Here is a 24575-nt window from a genome sequence, read left to right on the forward strand (position 1 = left end):
TGAAAGTCTTGGCATTACCTTCAAAGCTGCTGTAAGAAAACAAAGCTAGGGTTATAGATTTTAAAAGAATGGAGTTCACAGGAAGCAAAACAAAGCTTTAGGGATCTCAAAAGGTGCGTTTTTTTTCCTTCGAAAGGCAATTGGATTGTTTTTTCCTTGAGGAGGAAGCAGAAGAAAACGTTTTACTTCTCGTCCTTTTTATTTTCTTCTTCTTTTTCAAGGAAAAAAGCTGCCTTTTGAAGAAAAAAAAAAGCACCTTTGAGACAACTATGACATTGGATGACTGAGAATCTGCAGACGAAGCCTTAGGGATTCATTCATTCAACAATTATAAGGTTGCCCCTATCCCCAAAGTGATCCTGGGCAATGAACAAGGCTTAAAATCTCAGCAACAATAGTTTAATTAGGCAAAAATAGAGTGGTTGTTTGACTAAATGCACTTGGACTGTCTTTGTCCCCATCCTCCAGAGCACTCTTTGAACTTAGCAAGCATTTTGCATTTCAATCAGAAGGTGATTAGAAAATTAGCATTTCCCCCTATTTGGTATTATTAAATTTTTGCCTCAGATTAGGAGGTATTGGCTTTTTGGCAAGTAATCAAGGATAGCAGTTCTGTAATTATACCCTGACTCTTCGTGCACGTGGGAGCACAGCACACCGGGAGAGCATCTCCCTGGCATGCATGCGCCCCTGGGAACCTGAGTATCATCCAATGCACACATGCGCCATGGCCAGCTGGCCTTTGCGCATGTGGGAGCTCTGCAAACCAGAAGAGCAGCTCCCTAGCGCACATGCGCCCCCGGGAACCTGAGTTTCCAGCGCACACATGCACCACACCCAGCTGGCCTTTGCTCATGCAGCATGACGGAAGACTGAAGCTCAGCTTCCTGGCGCGCGCACGCTGGGAAACTGCTCTTCCGGTTTCTGGGGCTCTCCTGCGTCCGCACGCTCCCGTTTCGGCACTCTATGGGGAATGCTTGGAAGGAGCCCCACTCCTTTGCGGGGGAAGGACAGGCGGTGGGGCTCAGCTCTCGGTTTGTGAGTAGAGGGACCGTCCCCTCTGGCTTGTCTGCAGGGTGGAAAGGGAGCAGAACACAGGGTCTCCCATTTGGGGAGGGGGCAATTATCGCCATGGGCGAATAGGCGGCCACATAAACTCAATAAATAAATACAGCATCCAAATAACTGATGTCCGTTTTCCAATTATATCTATCCCTCAAGGCTGTCTGTTGTCTCCACTTTTTTTCATTTTAGTTCTTGAAGCAGAAACATATGATGAGAGAATTATGAGAGTTAAGATTTAAAAAAAAAAGAATTATAAGTTAAGGATATTGTGGATGATTTGGTGTTAATTTTAGGAGACCCACTTGAAGGAATAGAAACATTAATGGGAAAATTAAATGACTTTGGTATATTAGCCATTTTTAAAAGTAACAAATCCGAGTTTTAAGATTAAGAAAAATATGTTAATGGAAATATGAAATTAGAAAATCAAATAAAAGTGATGGAGAACATTAGTTTTAAAAATGAGAAAAAAGTAAAAAACTTCAGAATTTCTATGACAAATTGTATGTTTTTTTAAAAAAATAATTGTGTTAAGACATAGGATGAAATTAAGGTCATTTTAAGATGGGAGAAATTAGAATTGTCAGAGTTAAGCAGAATCTCCTGTAACTATGTTTTGCCAAGAGTGTTGTTTTTGTTTTAGACAATACCTGTTTTGCAACTGATGATGCATTTATAGCATGACAAAATTATATATCTAAATGTACATGGTAATGGGGGAAAACAAGTTATACATAAAGTGCTGTAAAATGTAAAGGGAAGAGGAGGACTGCATTTACCGGATTTGAAAACTTTGAAGGGCATGGATATATATGGTATAAAAAAGTTAATGTGGATTTTTAAACTCATTTTATCAGACATGCCATATTGAGAATATGGAATTAAATACCATATATGACTGTGGCCAAAAACACTCCTATGGCTCCCAACTCAAGCTTATCATAGGAAAAACAGCAGACAAGAACAAATGGTTGATATATTGGGGATTATTGGAAAACCATCAATGGGAATTTAAAATTAAGTCAAGTGAGAAATTAATAGCAGGATATAGTAAGTCAGTGATTTTCCCATTTTCAGTTTCCAGAAAGATAAAAAGATTTATGATATGGAGCAAAGTATGTAAGAATTTGAAGTACAAAAATGTGCACTGATGATGAACATGTAATTACTAAAATGTACAAAACTTTGTTGAAATTTGAAACAGGAAGAACAGGTTGAAGAATGTATAAAACAGTGGGCTAAGAATTCTGGATATAATATACAAATGGACCAATGGTCAAAAGAGTTGAAATTTAATTATGATCTTAAAGAGATTTAAAAAAATAAAATTATGTATGCGACATCAGAGAAATGTATAAAAGCACTTCAAATGTATGTTGGAAATATGACCATAAAGGGATATTTTATCATTTTGAATTTTGAATTTGAATTTATTTGTTATTTATAGGCCGCCCTTTTCCCTGAGGGGACTCAGGGCGGCTTACAGTTCATGGGAAGGGGGGTGCAAGATAAAACATAAGACAGTGCGTAAATAAAAAATAAAACAATAAAACACAACTTTCATTCAGCATTCGGGTGGGGCGGATTAGAATCTTATCCCCAGGCCTGACGGGATAGCCAGTTCTTAAGGGCTGTGCGGAAGGTCTGGACGGTGGTGAGGGTGCGAATCTCCACGGGGAGATCGTTCCACAGGGTCGGAGCTGCTACTGAGAAGGCTCTCCTCCGCGTAGTCGCCAGTCGGCACTGACTGGCGGATGGAACTCGGAGGAGGCCTAATCTGTGCGATCTAATCGGTCGAAGGGAGGTAATCGGCAGGAGGCGGTCTCTCAAGTACTCAGATCCACTACCATGGAGAGATTTATGGATGGTAAGTAGCACCTTGAAGCGCACCCGGAGATCAACAGGTAGCCAGCGCAGCTCGCGGAGGATAGGTGTTATGTGGGCGAACCGTGGTGCGCCCACAATCACTCGCGCGGCCGCATTCTGGACTAGCTGAAGTCGCCGGATGCTCTTCAAGGGCAGCCCCATGTAGAGCACATTGCAGTATTCCAGCGTAGAGGTCACAAGGGCTCGAGTGACTGTTGTGAGGGCCTCCCGGTTCAGGTAGGGTCGCAACTGGCGCACCAGGTGAACCTGGGCAAACGCCCCCCTGGTCACAGCCGACAAATGATGGTCAAGAGTCAGCTGTGGGTCCAGGAGGACTCCCAAGTTGCGAACCCTATCTGAGGGGTGTAAAATTTGACCCCCCAGCCTGAGCGATGGAACACTGGCCAAATTATTGGGAGGGAAACACAACAGCCACTCGGTCTTGTCCAGGTTGAGTACCAGTTTGTTAGCTCTCATCCAGTTCTTAACGGCCTCAAGACCTCGGTTCATCACGTCCACCGCTTCATTGAGTTGGCACGGGGCGGACAGATACAACTGAGTGTCGTCCGCGTATTGGTGGTATTTTGTCCCGTGCCTCCGAATGATCTTGCCCAGCGGTTTCATGTAGATGTTAAATAGTAGGGGGGATAAGACCGAACCCTGCGCCACCCCATATGTTAGGGGCCTCGGGGACGATCTCTGCCCCCCTACCAACACCGACTGCGACCTGTCCGAGAGGTAGGAGGAGAACCACTGCAAAACAGTGCCTCCCACCCCCACCTCCCGCAGTCGTCGCAGAAGGATACCATGGTCTCCCAGTGACTGGCAGACATGTACAAAAGCTAACAAATTGATTCAAATACATATTTTGATAAAGAGAAATTTAAAAATTAATGTGCAGCTGAAACCAGAACTTTTTTCTTTTACGAATAATGATAAACAGGCAAAAGCCATGGAAGATTATTTCAATAAATGATTACCCTGGTGAGATTATTATATGCACAGAGATGGAAAAATCTACTATGGAGGAATGGTTGGTGACAAATTTTGCAAGGATGGCTGAACTAACTTGATTAGAGAAAAGGTACCATCTACACTTATTAGTGACTGGAAACTGGACTGAACCTTTTGTATAAAAATAAAAAAAGAACTTTTACAATTATTTCTTATTTAAAGTTTTGATGATTAGGCTGGCAGATTGTAGAAAGAAGAGTATTGTGATACGATTTTAAAAAGACTATTTAAAATATAATTGTACTTATAATTACTGTGAAGAATATTGAAAGCCACTACTTTGAATCTTTTCTCTTTCTTTTCTATTTTTCAAGTTTTTCTGCATTGTTGGCTTTATCCTTTCTTTTTCTTTTTTATTAATTTTAATATTTATCTTGTTTTTAAAAGTTTCAGTATCATACAAAAAAACCCCAAATCTATCCCTGTGACAAGATGCTACTTCACATCTCAAAGTGAGAATACACCTTTCCGGTTTCTTACTCTGGATTTAGACAGGACATAAAGAACTTTTAAGTACTTCTCTTCCTTTTTAACTCTTTTTATAAATTTGTTTCCTTAAACTGGGCTCCTAAAGACTTCATGGACATGTCCATGTATTTTCCTTGGAAATATACGGCTTAACCATTCCTTTCTTCTCAGATGTTTTTTTCAACTGTCCACTCTAGTAAACTCTGGTACGTTTTAGCCGTTTCCCATCTAAGTCCAAACAAGATCCAATCTCATTCTGGTATTAGCCAAGCCCACCAGACACTACCATCTAGATTGGCAATATGTGGCAACCTGATCACTTTTAAAATAAATATGTATTACTCTTTTTCAGGGGCATGCCTTCAGAGGTGGGTTCCTACCAGTTCGCACCTATTCGGTAGAACTGGTTCGTCAAATCTCCCAAACCGGTTAGAAGAGGTTCTACCAGTGGACCCGGAAAGCAGGCCACACCTACAGAAGAGGTTCCAAAAATTTTTGAAACCCACCACTGGTCCTTGGATAGGATTATTCTACACCATCATGCTCATATTTATAAAACTCAGTGCCTCTGTGAAAGGTAAGGATGACTTCTGCATTTGTGGTGCAATTGGAACATTGCGTGTGTTGAAGTTGTTTTAACGCAAACCAAAGATGCCTTTTAAAAAACAAGTATACATCATATTCTTATGCATGCCAGTGCTGTGTTTGAGGTAAATTAAGGTGGTTCTGACAAGTGTCGTCGACATCTTCATATTCGGTCACATGAGTGGCAAGCCACTCCCACAAAGGAGGCCACACCCACAGAGTAGGTTCGAACAATTTTTGAAACCCACCACTGCATGCCTTTTATATTTAATATAGGGAAAAAAATAAGTGTGTCGTTCACTGCTGTACTTACTGAATGTCCCAACAAAGCCAGACCGTTGAAAAGTGCCCCCATCCAAGTTTCCGTACCACATGATACCGCCCATTGAAGAGGTCCCCAATCTTTACTGGGTAATACCCACCTAATACAGAACAAAGAAGAGTCCAGTTAATATACTAGCTGTCATAGTGTCAGTATATGAGGCCATTAACTTAAACTTAAACAATTATGGGCAGACACACAAATTGCCGTCCTGATTAGTCTCAGGTTCTATCGTATGCTTAAAACAAAAGCTCATACATTTCATTTGTTGTTATTCCTCAGGAATATAAAAGTGAAAGTCCAAACAGATCAGACAAAAACAGCTTCTAAATTAGCATCTTGTTCCAGAAAAGGAGAGCTGGACACTTCTCTGCAGACGGCATCCAGGACTTAAGGCATCCAGGACTCAAAACGATGCTGCCAGCAACAGAGAGAGAGAGAGAGAGAGTGAGAGAGAGAGAGTGTGTGTGTGTGTGAGAGAGTGTGTGTGTGTGTGTGTGTGTGTGTGTGAGAGAGAGAGAGAGAGAGAGAGAGAGAGAGAGAGAGAGAGAGAGAGAGAGAGAGAGAGAGAGAGAGAGAGAGAGAGAGAGAGAGAGCTCCTCCCCTTCACTTAAGAGACCCCAGGCCATTCCCCGCATTACTCAGATACCTCGGCAGTAATCTCGGGGGTCCTCTTGTTCCTCGTCATCAGATCCCAAGAGCCCGCCTCCAACTTCAGCAGGAAGAGGCAGGGGGGGCACGGAAGGCGGGCGGGCAGGGTCGTCTGCGCAGGAGGGACTAAGTGGCCTAATAATGAAGAGATTGAAGGGAAGGGCGGGGAAGAAGAAATGGGCAAAAAAAAAAAAGAGCCATCAGAAGGCAGTCCAAATTTCAAAGTTATTTATTTCACAAACAGCTGAGAAACATTCCTTGCCCACTTCTAACTGAAAGCCGCCAACTGCTTGCATAAATTACTACGGCAAACTGTTCCAGGCTGGTTGGACTCACGATACCTTCCACCATACCAAAATTAAATGGTTAACAAGCCCGGGAAAACCATATTACGGAATAATAGAGAGTGTAATTTCATTTGTCTTCCCATTTCTCTCAATTCCTCAAATTCCTTTAGATTTCAACCCTCAGGGTGGACTGGGGCAGACACTAACATTTTGTTGCCATTACTCTATCAAATAATAATAAGGCTATCAAATAATTCCCATTGTGGGAGATTCTCTGTACGTACCTATTGCCTTCTATTTCAATCTGTGCTGTTTTCCCCATCTTGACAGCTTGGGGGGCGGGAGGGGGGGGGAGATTCACCGCAGCAAACTCGAAAGGGGAATTAACTGGCAGCAAGAGAATGAATAGCTCGGCTACTCCTGTGGATTTTCAGTTCCTGACCGAGGAAAAGAAGCTTTCTCCGTCTCTTATGTCTTCCCCAGAGAGAAGATAATATTCCTCACAGGAAAACCTCCAGATTTGTGAGGGAGCTGCCAATTCTGGCATAAAAGGGAGGCCTCGAGACAGTCTCTGTCAAAGCAAAGCAGGCTAGTGACTGGCACTTTATCTGCCCCACATGCTCCCTCCATTAGTAAAAGAGGCATTAATACCTTGTGAGCTCAGAAACTTCCTCTCTCCGTCAGAGCCCAAATGTGCACTAGACGAGGCGTTAAAAATAACCCAGCAGCTTCCAGCAGCTGCCACCCAGGATGGAAATGGAATTTGGAGTGGGGAGGATGGGACACGCAAGAGAAAGGAACCAACCCCATGTGTCTTACGGCCATTGAGGTGGTGGTAAGTGTGGGTTCCAAGAACAAGGCTCATCCATTTAGAAGAATGTTTGAATGTTGAATGTTTAATGAATTTATAGGCCGCCCAATCCCGGAGGACTCCGGGCGGCTTACAACAATACAATTAAAATAGAAGTTAAAAAACACAGAAAAAAAAACATAATTAAAAAGACCACAACATACACCCAGTCTAATCGGGGCTGGAACTCAAACATGAGTTCAACAGCCCGGGGCCTGCTGGAATAGCCAGGTCTTAAGAGCCTTAGAGAAGGCCATGAGGGTGGGTAGGGTCCGGATCTCTGGGGGCAGTTTATTCCAGAGGGTTGGAGCGGCAACAGAGAAGGCCCTCCCCCGGGTAGTTGCCAGCCGACATTGTCTGGCTGACGGCACCCGGAGCAGGCCCTCCCTGTGCGATCTTATCGGTCGTTGGGAAGTATGTGGCAGAAGACGGTCCCGCAAGTATCCGGGTCCTAGGCCATGTAGGGCTTTAAAGGTGATAACCAGCACCTTGAATTGCATTCGGAGACCAATGGGAAGCCAGTGCAGCTCGCGGAGGATAGGTGTGATGTGGGTGTACATTGGTACACCCAATATCGCTCGCACCGCTGCATTCTGGACTAATTGTAGTCTCCGAACACTTTTCAGGGGCAGCCCCATGTAGAGCGCGTCGCAGTAGTCAAGCCTCGAGGTAACAAGAGCGTGAGTGATCGTGTGAAGTGCCTCCCGATCCAGGTAGGGCTGCAACTGGTGCACCAGGCGAACCTGGGCAAAGGCCCCCCCTGGTCACAGCGGACAGATGATGCTCTAATGTCAGCTGTGGGTCCAGGAGGACTCCCAAGTTGCGGGCCCTCACTGAGGGGAGTAGATTCCCCGCCCCCCAGGCGTAAGGATGGACTGATCGAACTGTCCTTGGGAGGCAACATCCATAGCCACTCGGTCTTGTCAGGATTGAGTGCGAGAAAAAAACCCACCCCAGCTGCCATGGACATGTTGTGGCACAGCTTCTCATTATTCTGTGAAGAACCGGGGTGGGCATAAATGGTACAATTCACATAGCAAAAGCAAGGAAGGGTCGTACGGCACCTTGAAGATTAAGCTACTTATTGCTGCAATTCAGGTTGGTGGGCCAAGTATCTACTTCATCGCCTAATTTGTAAGGTGACACAAGACACTAACCCAGTTGCACATCTTCTTTGTCTCAAGCAGGTTCTCTGTAAGGAGAGGGGCTTGCAATAAGAGGACTCCCCCAAACTCTTCCCTCTCCGCATGAAGGGCATTTGCTCTTTTTAAATTGCAAATAATTTCTCAGGAAGGCAGAGGCAAGCCGAAAGTAGGATACAGGGATAAGGTAAAGGAAGGAGGTAGCATCATCTTCACCATCCTAAGCCCTGGTTGAAGGCTGGCATCTACAAGAAGCTAGAAAATCTCCAGGGAAGCCAGCAGAAGGCTGCTGCTTCACAAATCCATTTTTCTCTAAGGAAAACGTAAACAAGTCTAGGCAGAAAGGGATTTCTTTTGTTCTGATACATGCGTATATCTATTTAAACAGAACATTTTGTTTCTGGAATTTATTTCCTCTGTACCAGCTCTGCATCTGTCTTCTACTTTAAATTTCTGTACAGCAGAGGATCCCCACAATAGGAGCGGACAGCAACATCTTGTTATCTACTTTTAAGTCTTATATTTTCCCTTTATGGTTTTCTATATGAGGTTCTATTAGAATGCTGGCTGTGATTTGAATGACATTTTTATCTCTTCAAGCGGTGAATGCTTGGCACGCTAACACTTAACAAGTTTTAAATAAACTTTTATATACTTTTTCACTTCCTCATTTTTCATGAAGTTTGATTTTGCTTACCACTTGTGTAAATTGACCTACCTACCAACAAAGAAGGAAAGGCTGACTTCTCAAGTTATGTGTCTCAATGCTATAGGAACAGAATTTAGAATTTATTTCTCCCCACCCGTCCCCCTTTAATTTGCCGGGGGTGGGGGGACGGACAAATTGTAGGAGGCTTATTTCTCTCATATACCAGGGTTACTAGAAGACAGGAGAGGTGCCCCACAGAAGCTAGGTGATGGAAGCAGTCATCATGAAGCCACTAAACCAGTGTTTCTCAACCTTGGTAACTTGAAGATGTCTGGACTTCAACTCCCAGAATTCCCCAGCCAGCATTCGCTGGCTGGGGAATTCTGGGAGTTGAAGTCCGGACATCTTCAAGTTGCCAAGGTTGAGAAACACTGCACTAAACCAAGGCAGAGTTAGGACTTCTGGGAAAGGAGATTTGAGATTGCCAATTTGAGACTCGGACCCTATGGACTCAGCATGTTGCTACAATTGTGAATGGCCTTACACAGCATCTTTTCTGACAATTCCTGCATCAATGAAGCAATACTGAGTAGAAAAACTCAAAAATAGAAAAAAAAACCTGTTATAGTGGTTATTGTTGTAAGAGGCTTAGGCCCACTTAACAAAATCTATACCCACTGCTTCGTCTTTTCAGCCCTAATAATACGGTATTGGGACTAATTTCATGAATCCATTGATGTGCATGCTTTCTCTTCTCTTCTCTTCCTGTCTGTCTGTCTGTCTAATCCAGTGTTTCTCAACCTTGGCCACTTGAAGATGTCCGGACTTCAACTCCCAGAATTCTGGAAGTTGAAGTCCAGACATCTTCAAGTGGCCAAGGTTGAGAAACACTGGTCTAATCTATCTATCTATCTATCTATCTATCTATCTATCTATCTATCTATCTATCTATCTATCTATCTATCTATCTATCTATCTATCATCTATCTATCTATCATCTATCTATCTATCTATCTATCTATCTATCTATCTATCTATCATCTATCTATCTTCTATCTATCTATCTATCTATCTATCTATCATCTATCTATCTATCTATCTATCTATCTATCTATCTATCTATCTATCATCTATCTATCTATCTATCTATCTATCATCTATCTATCTATCTATCTATCATCTATCTATCTATCTATCTATCTATCATCTATCTATCTATCTATCTATCTATCTATCTATCTATCTATCTATCTATCTATATACACACACACATACATTAAGAGCTATTTTATGGTGAAAATCATTTGGGGGGGGGAGGAAACCACACTGTTCTAAAATTCTCATCTGCACAAAACCCTAAAAAGTTGCTTTACATCAGCTGTGCTTAAGGCAGTGGGGGAAATGATGTTGGCCACTTCCTATACATAACCACCTAAGAAGCCATTTACTCGTGTGAACCAGCCCCTGGGCATCTCCTCCTGCAACCGTTCTGTAGAAAGCCAGTCAACATGCGCGTTGCTTGCAAGAGTCAGGAATGAGTTCACACCTACTCACATTCCGCTGAACGCAGGGTTGCTGCCCGCCCCCTTACAAGACCCCCCACCCCACCCGGGTAACCCCAAGAGGCCGCATTCAGCCACCTCTCTGTCGACCTCCCCACCACCACCACCCCCGCACGGCCAAAGCTCGTGTCGCTCCACACTCACCCCGTGGGGATCCCGCTCTCTGCCGGCGGAGGGGGCGGCGCCTTTTCTTTCTTATGCTTCTTCTTTTTGCCACGGCTGCTCCCGGGCCCTGTGGAAGAGAGGGGAGTAGCGCGAGATCGGTCGGCGCGCCGGGGGCTGCAGAAGAGACCCGCGCGCTGCAAAAGTTTTTGCGGGCGAGGCTGCGATCGGCATTGAGTGGCAGCAGGCGGTCCGCCCAAGTGGGGGAACCCCCCCCCACCCCAACCTCCTCTCCTGCACCTGCCGCTGCGGCCCCCCTCCTCCGTGCAACCACTAGCAGCTCCCCGCAACCCCCCGCCCGCCCTTCTACTTTCCAGGGCAGCCCCGCCCGCCGCCGCCCCCCCCCCCTTTCCTCACCTTTCTTGCTGCTCATCGCCGCCCCTGCCCCGGTGAGCTCCATCCAAGCAGAGGATTACCCCTCGCTGCGCCTGCGCAATCCGGCCCCTTCCCAACCGCAAGAGCGGCTTTTTACCCCACCACGTGAGGCCGGAGGGGAGGAGCCTGGAGCTGCTTTGCTGCTCCGCCCACTCCTATACAGAAAACACCTAAGAAGCAATTTAGTCGTGTGAACCAGCCCTGGGTATCTCCGTCTGCAACCGTTCTGTAAAAAAAAAACCCGGTCCAAAAGCGGGAGGAAGAGGGTTTTTTAACCGGCGTATCCATCGCCATTGTAACTCAATCCACCCATCCTTCCCAGCGTTAGGAGCCTTCTGCGGAGAGTTTAAGTTTTCACATGTTCTTTCCAAGTATGATCATATGAGCCAGGTCGTCTGCCACGTGTAAGGAGAGATTCCTTAAATCAGTGTTTCTCAACCTTGGCTACTTGAAGATGTCTGGACTTCAACTCCCAGAATTCCCCAGCCAGCATTTGCTGGCTGGGGAATTCTGGGAGTTGAAGTCCAGACATCTTCAAGTAGCCAAGGTTGAGAAACACTGCCTTAAATGATTTGCTTTCTTGGCTATCCGTGGTAGTATTCTCCAACCTCATGGTTCAAAGGTTTTAATACTCTTCTTATCCTGCCCCCTGAAAGTCAGCTTTTGCTTCCCTAGAAAGCTTACAGCAGGGGTCTCCAACCTTGGCAACTTTAAGACTGGTGGACTTCAACTCCCAGAATTCCTCAGCCTGCTGGCTGAGGAATTCTGGGAGTTGAAGTCCACCAGTCTTAAAGTCGCCAAGGTTGGAGACCCCTGAGCTACAGGGACTATCATGCTCTTCGTAGGTATCGACGCATCCCGGCCTCTAAAAATAAGCGGGTTTTATTCCTGCCATTGTCTAAATTAAATGCAAATAATTTTTAAAGTGTTGGGGGAAAAAAATACTTAACTTTGAAGCCCAAACTATCACTCTGTAGAACAGAGCGATAGGTTTCAGATATTGAATTCAGTATTCAAGCACTGAATTCTTGGCAGCCTGGTTTTTGGCGCTATATAGCAATAGCACTGAGACTTGTATAGCGGTTCATAGTGCTTTACAGCAAGGGTCCCTAACTCCTGGGCTGTGGACCGCTACCGACCGCAGTCCATTGGGAATTGGGTTGCCGAAGCAGCAGGCGAGCTCGCAAAGCTTCATATGCGCGTGAGGAGGATTTAGGTTGCATGCTCAAAACCATTCAGCACTACCACCGAAGCTACCGCCACTGATTCCACAGAACCAAAAGGATTGGAGACCCCCTGCTTTTAAGCAGTCTCTTGAGTGGTTTAGTGTGTCAGCGTATTGCCCCCAACAATCTCATTCCTCAATTTGCCAAACTTGGAAGGATGGAAGGCCAAGTCAATCTTGAGGTATTCTAACCACTGTATCACCCTGATTCCTGGGTATGCCTTGGATAGCTGGCTTGTCCTAATTTCATACAGAAAAAGTGTCAGCGTTCCAAGTATCATGTAGAACGAAATCAGAATCCAAGGCTTAACGATCCTTAAAGTTCCAGTTTAATAAAGCAGACATCTTAGCACATCTGTGTTAAATCCCAATTCTGGAAATGACATCAGAATCCCACCCAGTTAAAAGTTCATGATCTTGTCCCCACACCCACAATCCATCACATGGTCCAATCTTCTTCTTCCACGTTGCTGTCTCCACCCAGCTGCTTCCGGTCAGGTGTAAAAGTGCGGAGACAAAAGATGACCTTGGTCTTCTAGCAAAGAATGAAAACAATACATTCCACAATCCTACTCCTGTCTATTCCCCCCTCCCATATACTAATGAAACAGCATAATGAAATAAGAGGAAATGTGGCAGGCCAAAATTCTAAAAGGAATATAATTGCAGGCCTGGCAAAAAGTCTTTAAGGATGATGCTTTCGGTCTGTAGCTGAATTTATAATATGTTTTGAAAACAAATTCAATCTTGTTATTGAATTTGTAATATGTTTCATTAGTTCGTAAGTTCATTATCCTTTAACTGAAATTACAAGCAGTTAGTGAAGAAATCATACTATATCACTTGTGTTTTAGTAGATAGAGACACTGAAGGAACTGGCTGGGGATAGACCATTCTAAAGAACTCACGCTATGTAATATTCACTTAGAGTTGACGTTGTCATGAAAGCACATTGAGAGACCGCCTGCTGCCAATTACCTCCCAAAGACCCGTCAGATCACACAGGGTTGGCCTCCTCCGGGTTCCGTCCACCAGCCAATGCCATCTGGCTACTACCCGGGGGAGGGCCTTCTCTGTAGCAGCTCCGGCCCTTTGGAATGAACTCCCCGCGGAGATCCGGACCCTCACATTCAGCATGGTAGTTCTGACGGATTTGAGACGTCATCATGAAGTGGTGAGGAAGAGAAGGTCGTTCCTGAAGTTCAGAAGGTCAACGGGTGTGTCGCTATTTAGGGATACTGTTCTGCCAAATTATCAAATATAATCCTAATTGGTTCCCAAAAATAAACATGCCACTCTTCAGTGGAATGAAAAACATCCATGGTCAAAAAGCATGAATGACTGCCTTCAACTTTTTAAAGAAATAATATTTATATGTAGAATAGAGATGGATAAAGATCTAGGTTTGCTACTATCTGTTCGCTCTCCCTGACCAAAACTCTTGCCTTCCATCTTAATCACTGTCATTAATCACCATTATAGAATGATAAAGTTTAGAGGGGCTCTCTAGGACTTTGAGCTCAACCCTCTACTCTACCCTCTAGTTTTTCAGTTTAAAACATCCCTGACAAATGACGATCCAACCTCTGCTTAACATTTTCAATGGAAATAAACCTACAACTTCCCCTTGGATTAGATTCACTGCTGCCTGCAACTTCTTGACCCATCTTTTAAGCAAAAGAATCAGATGAATTCAGGCAAATAAAAATGAGATTAAAGTTATATATCTGACTGACAAAGATAAATGTATTTCCAGATCTAGGCAAAGCCTACTTCAGGATTCTTAAAAGGATTTCAATATAAAATTGATGGCAATCAGTTTTTATTTATTTCCAAGAATTGGAAAACAATTAATATAACTGCAATTTTAAAAAGTAGTAGAAAAGACGTAGAAAAACATAGACTCTCCTTTACATCTAGATAAAGTGCCGGAAAGAATATTAGTAAAAAAATAAACATATTCTTAAACTTATTATTCCCTGTGCATTTCATAATTCTGCCATATTAAAGATTATGGATTATAATAACTTTGCATTCGATCTTGGAACTGCAGATTGTGAACCCCATCTTAGAATCTGTAAGTAAATCAGACGAGTATTTTTCTGAAAAGTTTTTTTTAATTCTTCAAAATGTCATTAAAATAAATACAATCCCAGAGCAGAAGACTCCCATATATACATAAAATTGGGGAGGAGAGGACAATAGATAGGAAGAGTTAAAATAAAGACCAATTAGAGTATAGGTTTTATACAAATTTTTTTTTAAAAAAAAATGGTATTATCACCATTGCAATATTAGTGCATTATAAGGCAGGAAATGAAGTCTGGAAGGGATAAAATTCCCTCAATCCCCAATCTGTAGTGGCCAGCACAGAATGGCCCATTAACACCACTGCTTAAAAGGGGGACACTGTAAATTGACACCCTTCTTGTAGGGTGTCCAAAATAAATACATCAATTTTATTTACAAAGCCAGTGTTCCAAACAGGGATTACTCCCTTTGCAGTTAGTTGTTGTTGTTGTTGTTTTTAATAACAGACAGAATGAGCACCAAGTGCAAAAAAGCCTTATAGCATCCATGCAGTTAAGGCACTAGGGGTGGAAGGAGGGAAGCAATGGTGTTGTCCATTTTAAATTATTTTAGATGCCTCTGAGGGAGATTGTGCAATGCTGCCTGGCACCTGAAAATGTTGCTGATGAATGGAGAGTGGAGAATTTTCAGGATAGGTTTTCAGGATTTGCCCTTCTTCAGCAATTACAAAACATGGGAAGATTTACTTCTGAGTTAAATATGCTTAGGGTTTCTAGTTAGTGTTGTTGGATCTGGGTGGACAGCTGATTTAGGAATGTTACAAGTCAGTCACTTTGTTCTCTACAAGAGCTGCAATCTGTTGCAGTCGATATGCTAGCTGCATCTTTTGGCCCATTGGATCCTCTTCTAATGCACTGATTATCTGCAGAAAACAGATACAGACAAAAACCAGTTAAATTCCTGCTCATCCTGTTCAGAAAAAATTTTGCTGCCTTTTCTGCATTCAATCTATCTCCACCACCACCAACAGTAACTACAGGTAGTCCTCTACTTCTGACCACAAAATTTCTGTTGCTAAATGAGGCAGTTGTTAAGTGAACTTTGCCCAATTTTACGAACTTCCTTGCCACAGTTGTTAAGTGAATCACTCAGTTGTTAAATTAGTAACAGGGTTGTGAACAGTGGTAGGTTGCTCGTCCCGTTCCAACGGTACGGTTGGAACGGGGCCGGCGGCGTCCTCGTGCGTGCGCGCAGTTCACACATGCGTCTTAGCGCCTGCGCGATGCTCCAGCTGCTCGCGGAGAATCGTGCAGGTGCTGTATGTGCCATGTGCCTGCGTGGAAGCGCAGAAGCCTTCAAAGACAGGTAAGGAGCACGGATGGGCAGGTGGGCCCTTCGCCGTTCCCAGAAGTTACTTACTTCCGGGTTCACCGACCAACCAGTTTGCGCGGACCGCTGCGGACCGGTTGAAACCCACCACTGGTTGTGAAGTGAATCTGGCTTTCTCATTGACTTCACTTGTCAAAAGACCGCAAATGGGGATCACATGACCCCAAGACACTGCAACTGTCATAAATATGAACCAGTTGCCCAGCATCCTGAGTTTAATTATGTGACCATGGGGTTGCTACAATAATCGTATGTGAGAAAATTGGTCATAAGTCACTTTTTTCAGTGACGTCGTAACTTTGTACAGTCACTAAGTGAACTGTTGTAAGTCAAGGACTATCTGTAATGTCTCCCCACGACTAAGTTCCAATAAATGTGTTACTATACCTGGTCATAGTATTTGTTAATATAGTTGTAAAGTTCTTGCAGAGCCACTAAGCAATTTAGATCAGAGGAGTATTTCTGCCAAGACAAGATAAAAGATAGTAGTAATTTGGTCAATCGCTTTTTCATTATCAATGCAGGCAAATCACCATTATTTTATACATGTATTCATACCTACAATTGTCCAAATACTTGGCTACTGCATCTATAATAATTCTACACAATTATAATTGCTGTCCATTTAGCAGATCAGAAAAATGAACACAAATCACAGCGTTCTCAATTCAAGGTCCATCCAAGAAATTCTTTGATTGTCTTGTGCTGGTAGCCTGTTTCCATTTTGGGAAACCCTATTCAGAACCAACGTGATCTGCTTTCAAATAAAACCCATTCCAAATGACACATGCCTACCAGTAATCTGTTGTACTTTTAATCCGTGGCACGAAAAAACCGCGAAGCCCTTATCCGCGGAGATATAAGCGCATCGCTAAAGCCGCAACGTCATCACCGCGCGTCATCACCGCCGCCACAACAGCGCGGCAACAGAAGGGCGCTTTAAAATGGCACCGCGGCAGAAAGCCGATTTCAATTAAGGTAAGGGTTAGGATTAGGTTTAGGGGTTTGTTTTAGGGTTAGGTTTAGGGTTAGGGTTAGGTTTAGAGTTAGGTTTAGGGTTAGGTTTAGGGTACTGAGTGCTTGGGAATGCGCGGATTTGCCCTCCGCGATTATGTCATCGCAGTAGGGTCACGCTTTTCCTTAGCGCTTCGAACGGCGCGAATTAGTCTTCGCGCTTATGTCTCTGCGGATAAGGGCTTCGCGGATTTGTGGTGGAACCCTTTTAATCAACTCATATTTCTCCATGCTGCTACCATTTAATATGGCGCAGGGTAGGGTTCCAAGCCGTCTCTACTGTCAAACTAAAGAGGAAGCTGTGTTTTTAAAATAAATCTTCGTTGGGCTACACCAAATATAAGACATGTATACTCAATGTACCCAAAGCAACCCTTGTAATTATACAAGCTGGACTTTCTACTTCACTTGTGAGTTAAGAAGGATTTGTTATATTTCAGAGAACTTGTGTAACTACTGAAAAAAACAACCATGAAGCATACTTTGATGAATCTGCAGAAGTATTATAGAAATTATCAGTATTTTTATTAATTCATGCAAGTGGGACTTATTTGTAGTAGGAAGCAAATGTTAGCTTTAGGCTTGCTGACATGAGGGTTCACCAATACAGGGAAAAGTTGGTCCATATCAGTGCTGGCTAACCTTTTCCGGACTGAGTGCCCATAGCATGCATGCATGCGCAAATGCATGTGCCCAAACCCCCAAAATGCAATGCGCATGCAGCCCTGCACATTTCCCCCATGCATATGCCATGTTCCTGTGCATGTGGTGCACACATGTGCCCCCATGTTCCACCCCATGCATGCTCATGTACCCACACACATGTGCATGCGCCCCACACATGCATGCATGCCCCTGCGCATTCACGACAGAGACCTAAAGACCAGGTGGGAGGCCCGTGCATATGCGGCAAAGTTGAACTGGGACGACATTCACGTGCCGAGGGAGAGGGTGCTGTGTGTCATCTCTGGCACACGTGCCATAGATTCGCCATCACGGGTCTATATGCTCCCAGCCCTACAATGAACTGGGCTTGTATAATTACTAGACATTTGGGGGCAGTTGTTTAAGTTGTTTAATCCCTTGATTAATTTTCTATATCTAGTCTGTGAAGCTGACAAGATTTATATATATATATAACTCTTATATATATTGTAACTCTAAATAGATACCTATCACCCTGGCTCAGCTGATAAGGAGTCGAACTCTGTGGCTTAGTGGTTAACACATCTGCCTAATATGCAATACAGGTTCGAATCCCAGTAAGGGTATGGCTAGCTGATGAGAGCTAAATAGCTTGAAATAGATCTATACTAGTCTCCCTTTATTTATTTATCAGCACAAATACAACACAAATGTAACAAAGGCAACAGTAAAAATATTGGCTTTCTGTCTGGATGGTCTCTTGTGACGAGCCAGAGACAGAGAATGGAAGCAGTAGACTTCCTCCCATATTTGGGCATACTGGGGGTTGTAACGATAGATAGATAGATAGATAGATAGATAGATAGATAGATAGATAGATAGATAGATAGATAGATAGATAGATAGATAGATAGATAGATATAGAGATAGATAGATAGATAGATAGATAGATAGATAGATAGATAGATAGATATAGAGATAGATAGATAGATAGATAGATAGATAGATAGATAGATAGATAGATAGATAGATAGATAGATAGATAGATAGATTAGATACACACACACACACACTACTTTGGTTCTCAATAATCAACAAAAGGATATTGGCATGTACTTCTTACCCCTGAAAGTTCAGTCAGGGCTGAGTTCATCTCTTGGTAGCTGGCAGGAACAGTCTGTTGAATATCTGCATAATACCTGATTATGTTTGGGAAGGAAGGCAAACATTAGTAAATAGACAAAACAATACATAGTGAAAACCAGCTCTTGGGATAAATGCTTCAGATCATTTATTTTATCTAAATCACTGTTTTTCAAACTTTGCAACTTTAAGATGAATGGACTTCAACTCTCGGAATTCCCCCACCAGCATGGTGATTCAGAATTCTTGGGAGTTGAAATCCACTCATCATGAAGTTGCCAAGTTTTTTTTTAAAAAAAACCACTAATCTGAATGGAGTTGAACTACCTTTCTTAATATGTCTTGCAGGGAGTATAGGTCAATAGCACAAGGAAAGTCGTGAGTTTCCCATCATTGTTAGACTCAATGTTACTGGCTAGACATGCTAAGATATTTTTCCCCACTGAGCAGGATCTCTGAATTAAAAAGCTTTTTTGAAACGTAAGTAAAGCTAGATAGAAGGATTTTATAACACTCAGACAACCAAAGTTCTGATGAATGGAGATCTAACAGAAAATATTGAAAATATTGAAATAAAAGAAGGAGTCAGACAGGGATGCCCCCTCTCTCCTTTGCTTTTTATATTAACTTTGGAAATTTTACTAAATGAAATTCGGAAAGACCAGGGAATAAAAGGTTTAAGACTCAAAAATGAAGAATATAAGGCCCAAGCCTATGCCAATGACTTAGTATTTGCTCTAGAGGACCCATTAGAATCCAGCTTGAAATTAATTCAAAAATTAGAAGAATATGGCGAAGTGGCAGGACTAAAGATCAATAAAGACAAAACAAAAAATGATAACCAAGAACATGACAAAAAAGCAAGAAGAGGAACTGGAAGTAGAAACCAGAATGCAAATATCTAAGAAAGTGAAATACTTGGGGATCTGGGTGTCGGCAAAATGTTCCACAATTAAAGACGATAATCATAATAAATTAGTGATACAAATAAAGATTTAGAAAATTGGAAAAATATTCAGTTATCACTCATGAAACATAAGTAAAGCTGTTCAAGAGCCATCAATTAAATGGACCTAGCACATTCCACGTGCCAGTTTCCATTTGCACAAGGAGTGCTCGAGTAAAAAGGGCTCAGAGCTCAATTATACCCAGGAATTATAGTTTCTTCTATGGGAATCCTTCCTCTACCACAGACCATCTGTCTTATATGTAGTTGGGTTTTCTCTGTTAGCATCTCCATTTTCCTCTTCTTAAGAGACTGGCAACATTTGTTGGAAACTAGCAATATTGATAAACAAATGATAGATGCCAGCTGCTAAGTTTCCCTTTTTATTTCAAAAGGGAGGCTGAGAAGATTTTCAGTTCTTGCGATGTGCATGCAAGGTTCTTACACATGAGAGGGGAGATTTATTGCCAGTTCATAATTATTAGATTGGATGGAGTTAAAAGTTGTGTGTATATTTTTCGCCAAGGTGCAGAAAAACTGTAGAAGTCAGCTTCCTTTCAATGTCTTAATTAAATCCCTGACAGTTATGAGGTTATAAAGATAATGTTTGAAACTCAAATGTTAATGCAAAGACTGAAATCTCTAAAGACGAAAGAGCAGGCTATATCAGATTTCCTATTGTTGGAAATGCCGGGGCAGGGGGGCAAACCTTTGAGTCCACTGTTTAATTTACTGCTCCTTTGTAAATGTTAATAATAGTAGAGTATTACATAAAAGGAGGGAAGCCCTACTAATTTGCAGAGAAGCTGCAAAGTAAACTTTCCTTCTTTATTTTTACTCCGTATCCCAGTGCCCAGCGCCGTATACCATTTGTTTTCTTTTTTTTAACAAGAAATTTTTATTTTTATTAAACAAACAACTCACACACACACACACAAAAATCATCATCACATATAGCATGTCGTTTGGATACAAGTGTTTTTGCATCCATGTTCTCAAATAGCATTTAGAATCACAGATTTTTCATCTAGTATAACTAAATACCTCACTTTCATTGTACAATGTATATTCAATTAGTTAAGATTGTTATTTTTTTCCCCAATAAACCTAGTTCCCTTACATTTTTGATTGTCTATTTAATAACAGTATACCTTTATGTAATCACAGATCCCAATATGAAAAAGATTTACCAACCATTTATATTTGTACATCACTGTTTTCAATTATGCCTAACTCCACCAATCAACTATCGGATATGGTTATGTTCATTATTGTCCTTGTACGTCATACATTCAATATATACCAATTTTTAATTACTTCCTTATTAAAGTTATTTATCAACAACACCACTTGTTTTCTTGAAGAGTGTTTTTTAAATAGTATTTTACATTTTGCTCACACTTACTTCTCCACCATTTGTTTATAGTGTGGGATTTCCCTGGCATAAAGTAGCTTGTTGACCGGTGAGTCCTGAAGAGAGAAAAGCAAGAAAAACAGGAACTGAATTTTAAAAAAAACAACGAGTAAAAAGATATCCAAGCATCACATATTACCGGCATGTTTCTTTTTCTAGTTATGATAGTTGTTCCAAGGCTTCAAATCCATAGTCACTAAGAATTACAGTATATGAATTGTCATCCAAAGTACCTAACAGGCTTGAAATTGGGAAACTAAAGAATTGGATACTTTTTGGGGGCGGGGGGAGGAGGACTATTAGTAACCCAGTGGCAGAGTTATCTTCATCAGTGATACAAACATATATATTTCATCTCATTAAACTCTTCCAAATCAGCTACAGACAATTTACAACAGACAAGCCCCAGTGGAGGGTTAAATATGTCACACTCATCCAGTAAGCTCTCCCCATATTTAGAATATGGCTAAGGGCATTCCCAGGAGAGAAATGAAAAAGAACACCTGTTATTCTGAAAGAGACAAGATAAGTAAACAATCTAGAGTCAGCCCACAAATAGGGGGGGAAAGTGTAAAATCCTAAGTACTTCTGACTATGTCATGCAATTGACTTCCTGAACTCAATGGGACTTTCACTTCCAGGAGATGTGGGGGCAATCACTCTCTTATGATAGCTTTTCAAGAGAGCAATTTGGAGAGAATTATAGCTCTGTCAGGGATACTTAGCTGCAAATAATAAAAGCCAAGAGGCAGTAGCGTCATGCTAAATGTTGACGTTCAGCAACAAAAAAGCCTCATCCCTTGCTTTTTTGGAGCTTTCCAACAATGCTGGCCTGGCTGCCATCGAGAATGTAGCACTGGGACAGATGGTCTGATCCAGGGAGGAAGGGTACAAATAACCTGCTGGGCTACTGGCATATTTAAGAGCATGCAAGGGATGCACTCACAAAATGGCTGCGGCTGGGAGACGTAGCTATTTGCAAAATGGCTACCATGACCAGTCAAAATAGAATGTAAACTAGTACAGTAAATCCCTAGCCAGCTTGTGCTTCCATTTTTGTACATAAGTAACTGTTCTGACCCCACTCGTTCCACACCAAAGCACACTCCGAGCCAGAGATAAATTACGGCATTTAATTAACAGACAAACAGGTCCTTGGCAGCAAACCGGCACAGACAAGCTTGGGCAGCAATCCAGCACAGATAAGCCATGGCAGTAATCCAGCCTGCCAAGCTCACAATAATGTTCTCCAACATTAGTTCCGGCATTGACTTCTGCAAAAGGAGCATGTGCACAAGCAGTCCTTTTATAGTCTGGAGAGGAGCCTAATGACACCAGCTGAGTGCAATTACCTCCTGTAACTCCGCAACTATTCCTGACACCTATTAGCTTTTCGATGGCGTGCATCCAGGAACAACTCACTACTGGTGTCTGGCTCACTCTCCCTTGTCTCCTCCCCCTTGGTCCAAGGCTCAGGTGCCTCCTGGTGGCCAACCACCTTCTCTGCACCCTGCTCGGAGTCAGAACCCTGTCCAGGGTCCTCCACATCCTCTAGAGCCGACTCATAGGGCCCCTCGCTGTCGGAGTCTGGTGGCAGCTCCAATGGCTCCTGCTGGGCCACAACAAGTAACGTATGTACAGTACTTCAGTAATATATGTATGCATGTACTTATCAGTGGTGGGTTGCAGGAGGTATGCCCCGGTACGGGCGTACCAGAGCCAGTCCAGAGCACCGGATACTGTTTCAGTACGGTCCTCCGGAGAGCTCACCCGCCTGCCCAAGCGCCTTACCTGTGTTTTAAGGCTTCTGCGCTTCTGCGCATGGCGCATACAGCGCCCACACGACGCTCCACAGAGCAGCTGTAGCGTCGCAGAGGCGCTAAGATGCAAGCGTGTGTGTGCGCGCACGTTTCGCGCATCCATGAGGACACCGCCGGGCCTGTTCCAACTGTACTGGTTGTAACGGGATTTGAAACCCACCACTGGTTATATGTAACTGATGTTTTGTTTTGCAGTTTTCTAATTAATTAATTAATTAAGGGAACCTTTAGAAAGTTAAGGGATAAGGCTACCAAATCTTGATAGCAAAAATATAGGTGACACTAGATCGCATCAAAGGGATATAGGAAACTTTTAATTATTTTGCTGCCCTCTCTTGCAGTTTCCAGTGGGAATATCTGGGTATGTGTTGGTACCTACAGTCATCACCCTGCATGGAAACTGTGTTAAAAGTTCTACACAGAGGGAGTAGAACTGATGAATACGTAATTTCAAATTTCAAATTTCAGCCTGTTTCACATTCAAATTATTTTGGTTTTGAGCAGTCTAAACTCTTATGTCAGCCTCATGTGATTTATGGTTCCACCACAAAAGCGCGTAGGACAAAATCGCGCTCGACAAAAGCGCGCTGTGACGTCATCACAGCGCGACGAAAAAGATCGAAAAAATGTAAAAATAAAGCTAAAACCTTCCCCTAACCCCCCCAAACCTAACCCTAAACCTAACCCTAACCCTAACTCTTAACCTAACCCTAAACCTAACCCTAACCCTAACCGTTAAAGTAACGAAAAACGTAACGCTAACCCTTATCCTAACCCTAACGCTAACGCTAACGCTCTAAAGCTAACCCTAACCCTTAACCTAACCCTAACCCTAACCCTAACCCTAACCCTTACCTTTATGTGAATCGGCTTGCTTTAATTTAATTTTTATTAATTTTTATTTGAATTTTTCGATCTTTTTCGTCGCGCTGTGATGACGTCAAAGGCGCGATTTTGTCGATCGCGCTTTTGCCGTCCGCGCTTTTGACGGGTCACGGTGATTTATATCTTGTAGATGGGCTTTGAAGGAATCCCATTGGAAGAACTTTCTCTTTCATCAGACAATTTTTTTAGAGTGCCTAGAGCCCTAACAGTTATTTTTCTAGGATGACCAGAGCAGGACAGTTCTGAAAGGAAATATAGCAGAATATCAGATGCGCCGGACAAGCTTTTGAGAAAGAGACTAGACCAGTAATTTGAATGAAATGAAAATGCCTATATCTAAAAGGGCTAAAAAAAAAGGCTGAGGGAACTAACATATTATTTAGTTACCCAAGAGGAAGCAAGGGTTGGTCTGACCAGTTCTACGAGATATTATGAGAGACTGTGAGAAAGCAACTTTCGCAGCAAAAATGAGAAGTAAAAGCTGATAAAATACAAACCCGAAATCTTTCTGCTGGGAATAATCAAAGGGAAATATACAAAGAAAATTAAGTACATATTAACACATCTGCTAACTAGAGCTAGAATAGCATTTGCCCAATGCTGGAAACAAAATAATACTCCCCTCGGACGAATTAGTGATTAAAAAAACTTTAGATTGTGCAGAGATGGACAAATTAACACCGAAATTAAAAGATAAAGAAGAGTCAGAATGTTATGAAATTTGGAACAATCGGTTCAAATGGCTGCAAAACAAGAATAAAATTGAGCCAAAAAACAATATTTTGTGTATAAAGGTGTGTAAATATAGAAGTGAAATATTATATACATGTACAGGTATGTAGACATAACAATGTTGCTGTAATGACTGTAAGGTGTTGTAGAAGGGGAAAAAATAATTTAAAAAAATCTGCTAAAAAAAAAAAGAGAAGTAAAAGCTGTTTTGCAGAATATCACCTCATCTGCTTCTAAGAGCTTTAGGCTTTCCAGGCAAATTAGAAAATATTTTTATAAATAATATTCCTCGGACATCTGATTATTACTTGTATTGGACTAAGCAATGATTAA

At 42.4% G+C, this 24575-nt stretch overlaps 2 protein-coding genes across 3 annotated transcripts in view; both read right to left on the minus strand.

Moving 5' to 3' along the window:
• Nucleotides 1-11071, minus strand: part of SRPK3 (SRSF protein kinase 3) — a 53198-nt gene extending 42127 nt beyond the window's left edge. Inside the window, exons 1-4 of one of the 2 annotated variants that reach the window (XM_087710856.1) lie at nucleotides 10981-11071; nucleotides 10606-10693; nucleotides 5970-6106; nucleotides 5312-5420 (exon numbers count right to left, since the gene is read on the minus strand). In XM_087710856.1, coding sequence (XP_087566982.1) covers nucleotides 5312-5420; nucleotides 5970-6106; nucleotides 10606-10693; nucleotides 10981-11023 — 377 coding nt within the window. In that variant the 5' untranslated portion in view covers nucleotides 11024-11071. Of the gene's footprint in view, nucleotides 1-5311; nucleotides 5421-5969; nucleotides 6107-6542; nucleotides 7091-10605; nucleotides 10694-10980 lie in introns of those variants that run through there. The other variant, XM_087710857.1, reaches the window with a different exon arrangement.
• Nucleotides 11072-14320: 3249 nt separating this feature from the next.
• PLXNB3 (plexin B3) overlaps nucleotides 14321-24575 on the minus strand; it is a 93999-nt gene continuing 83744 nt past the window's right edge. The window contains exons 31-34 of the mRNA XM_087710859.1: nucleotides 20797-20861; nucleotides 18426-18501; nucleotides 16031-16105; nucleotides 14321-15176 (exon numbers count right to left, since the gene is read on the minus strand). Coding sequence (XP_087566985.1) covers nucleotides 15072-15176; nucleotides 16031-16105; nucleotides 18426-18501; nucleotides 20797-20861 — 321 coding nt within the window. The 3' untranslated portion in view covers nucleotides 14321-15071. The remainder of the gene's footprint in view (nucleotides 15177-16030; nucleotides 16106-18425; nucleotides 18502-20796; nucleotides 20862-24575) is intronic.

This window comes from Thamnophis sirtalis, unplaced genomic scaffold (assembly GCF_051295495.1).
Source record: "Thamnophis sirtalis isolate CommonGarterSnake01/CBP01778 unplaced genomic scaffold, rThaSir2_p1.2 scaffold_3, whole genome shotgun sequence".
Taxonomy (NCBI): Eukaryota; Metazoa; Chordata; class Lepidosauria; order Squamata; family Natricidae; genus Thamnophis; species Thamnophis sirtalis.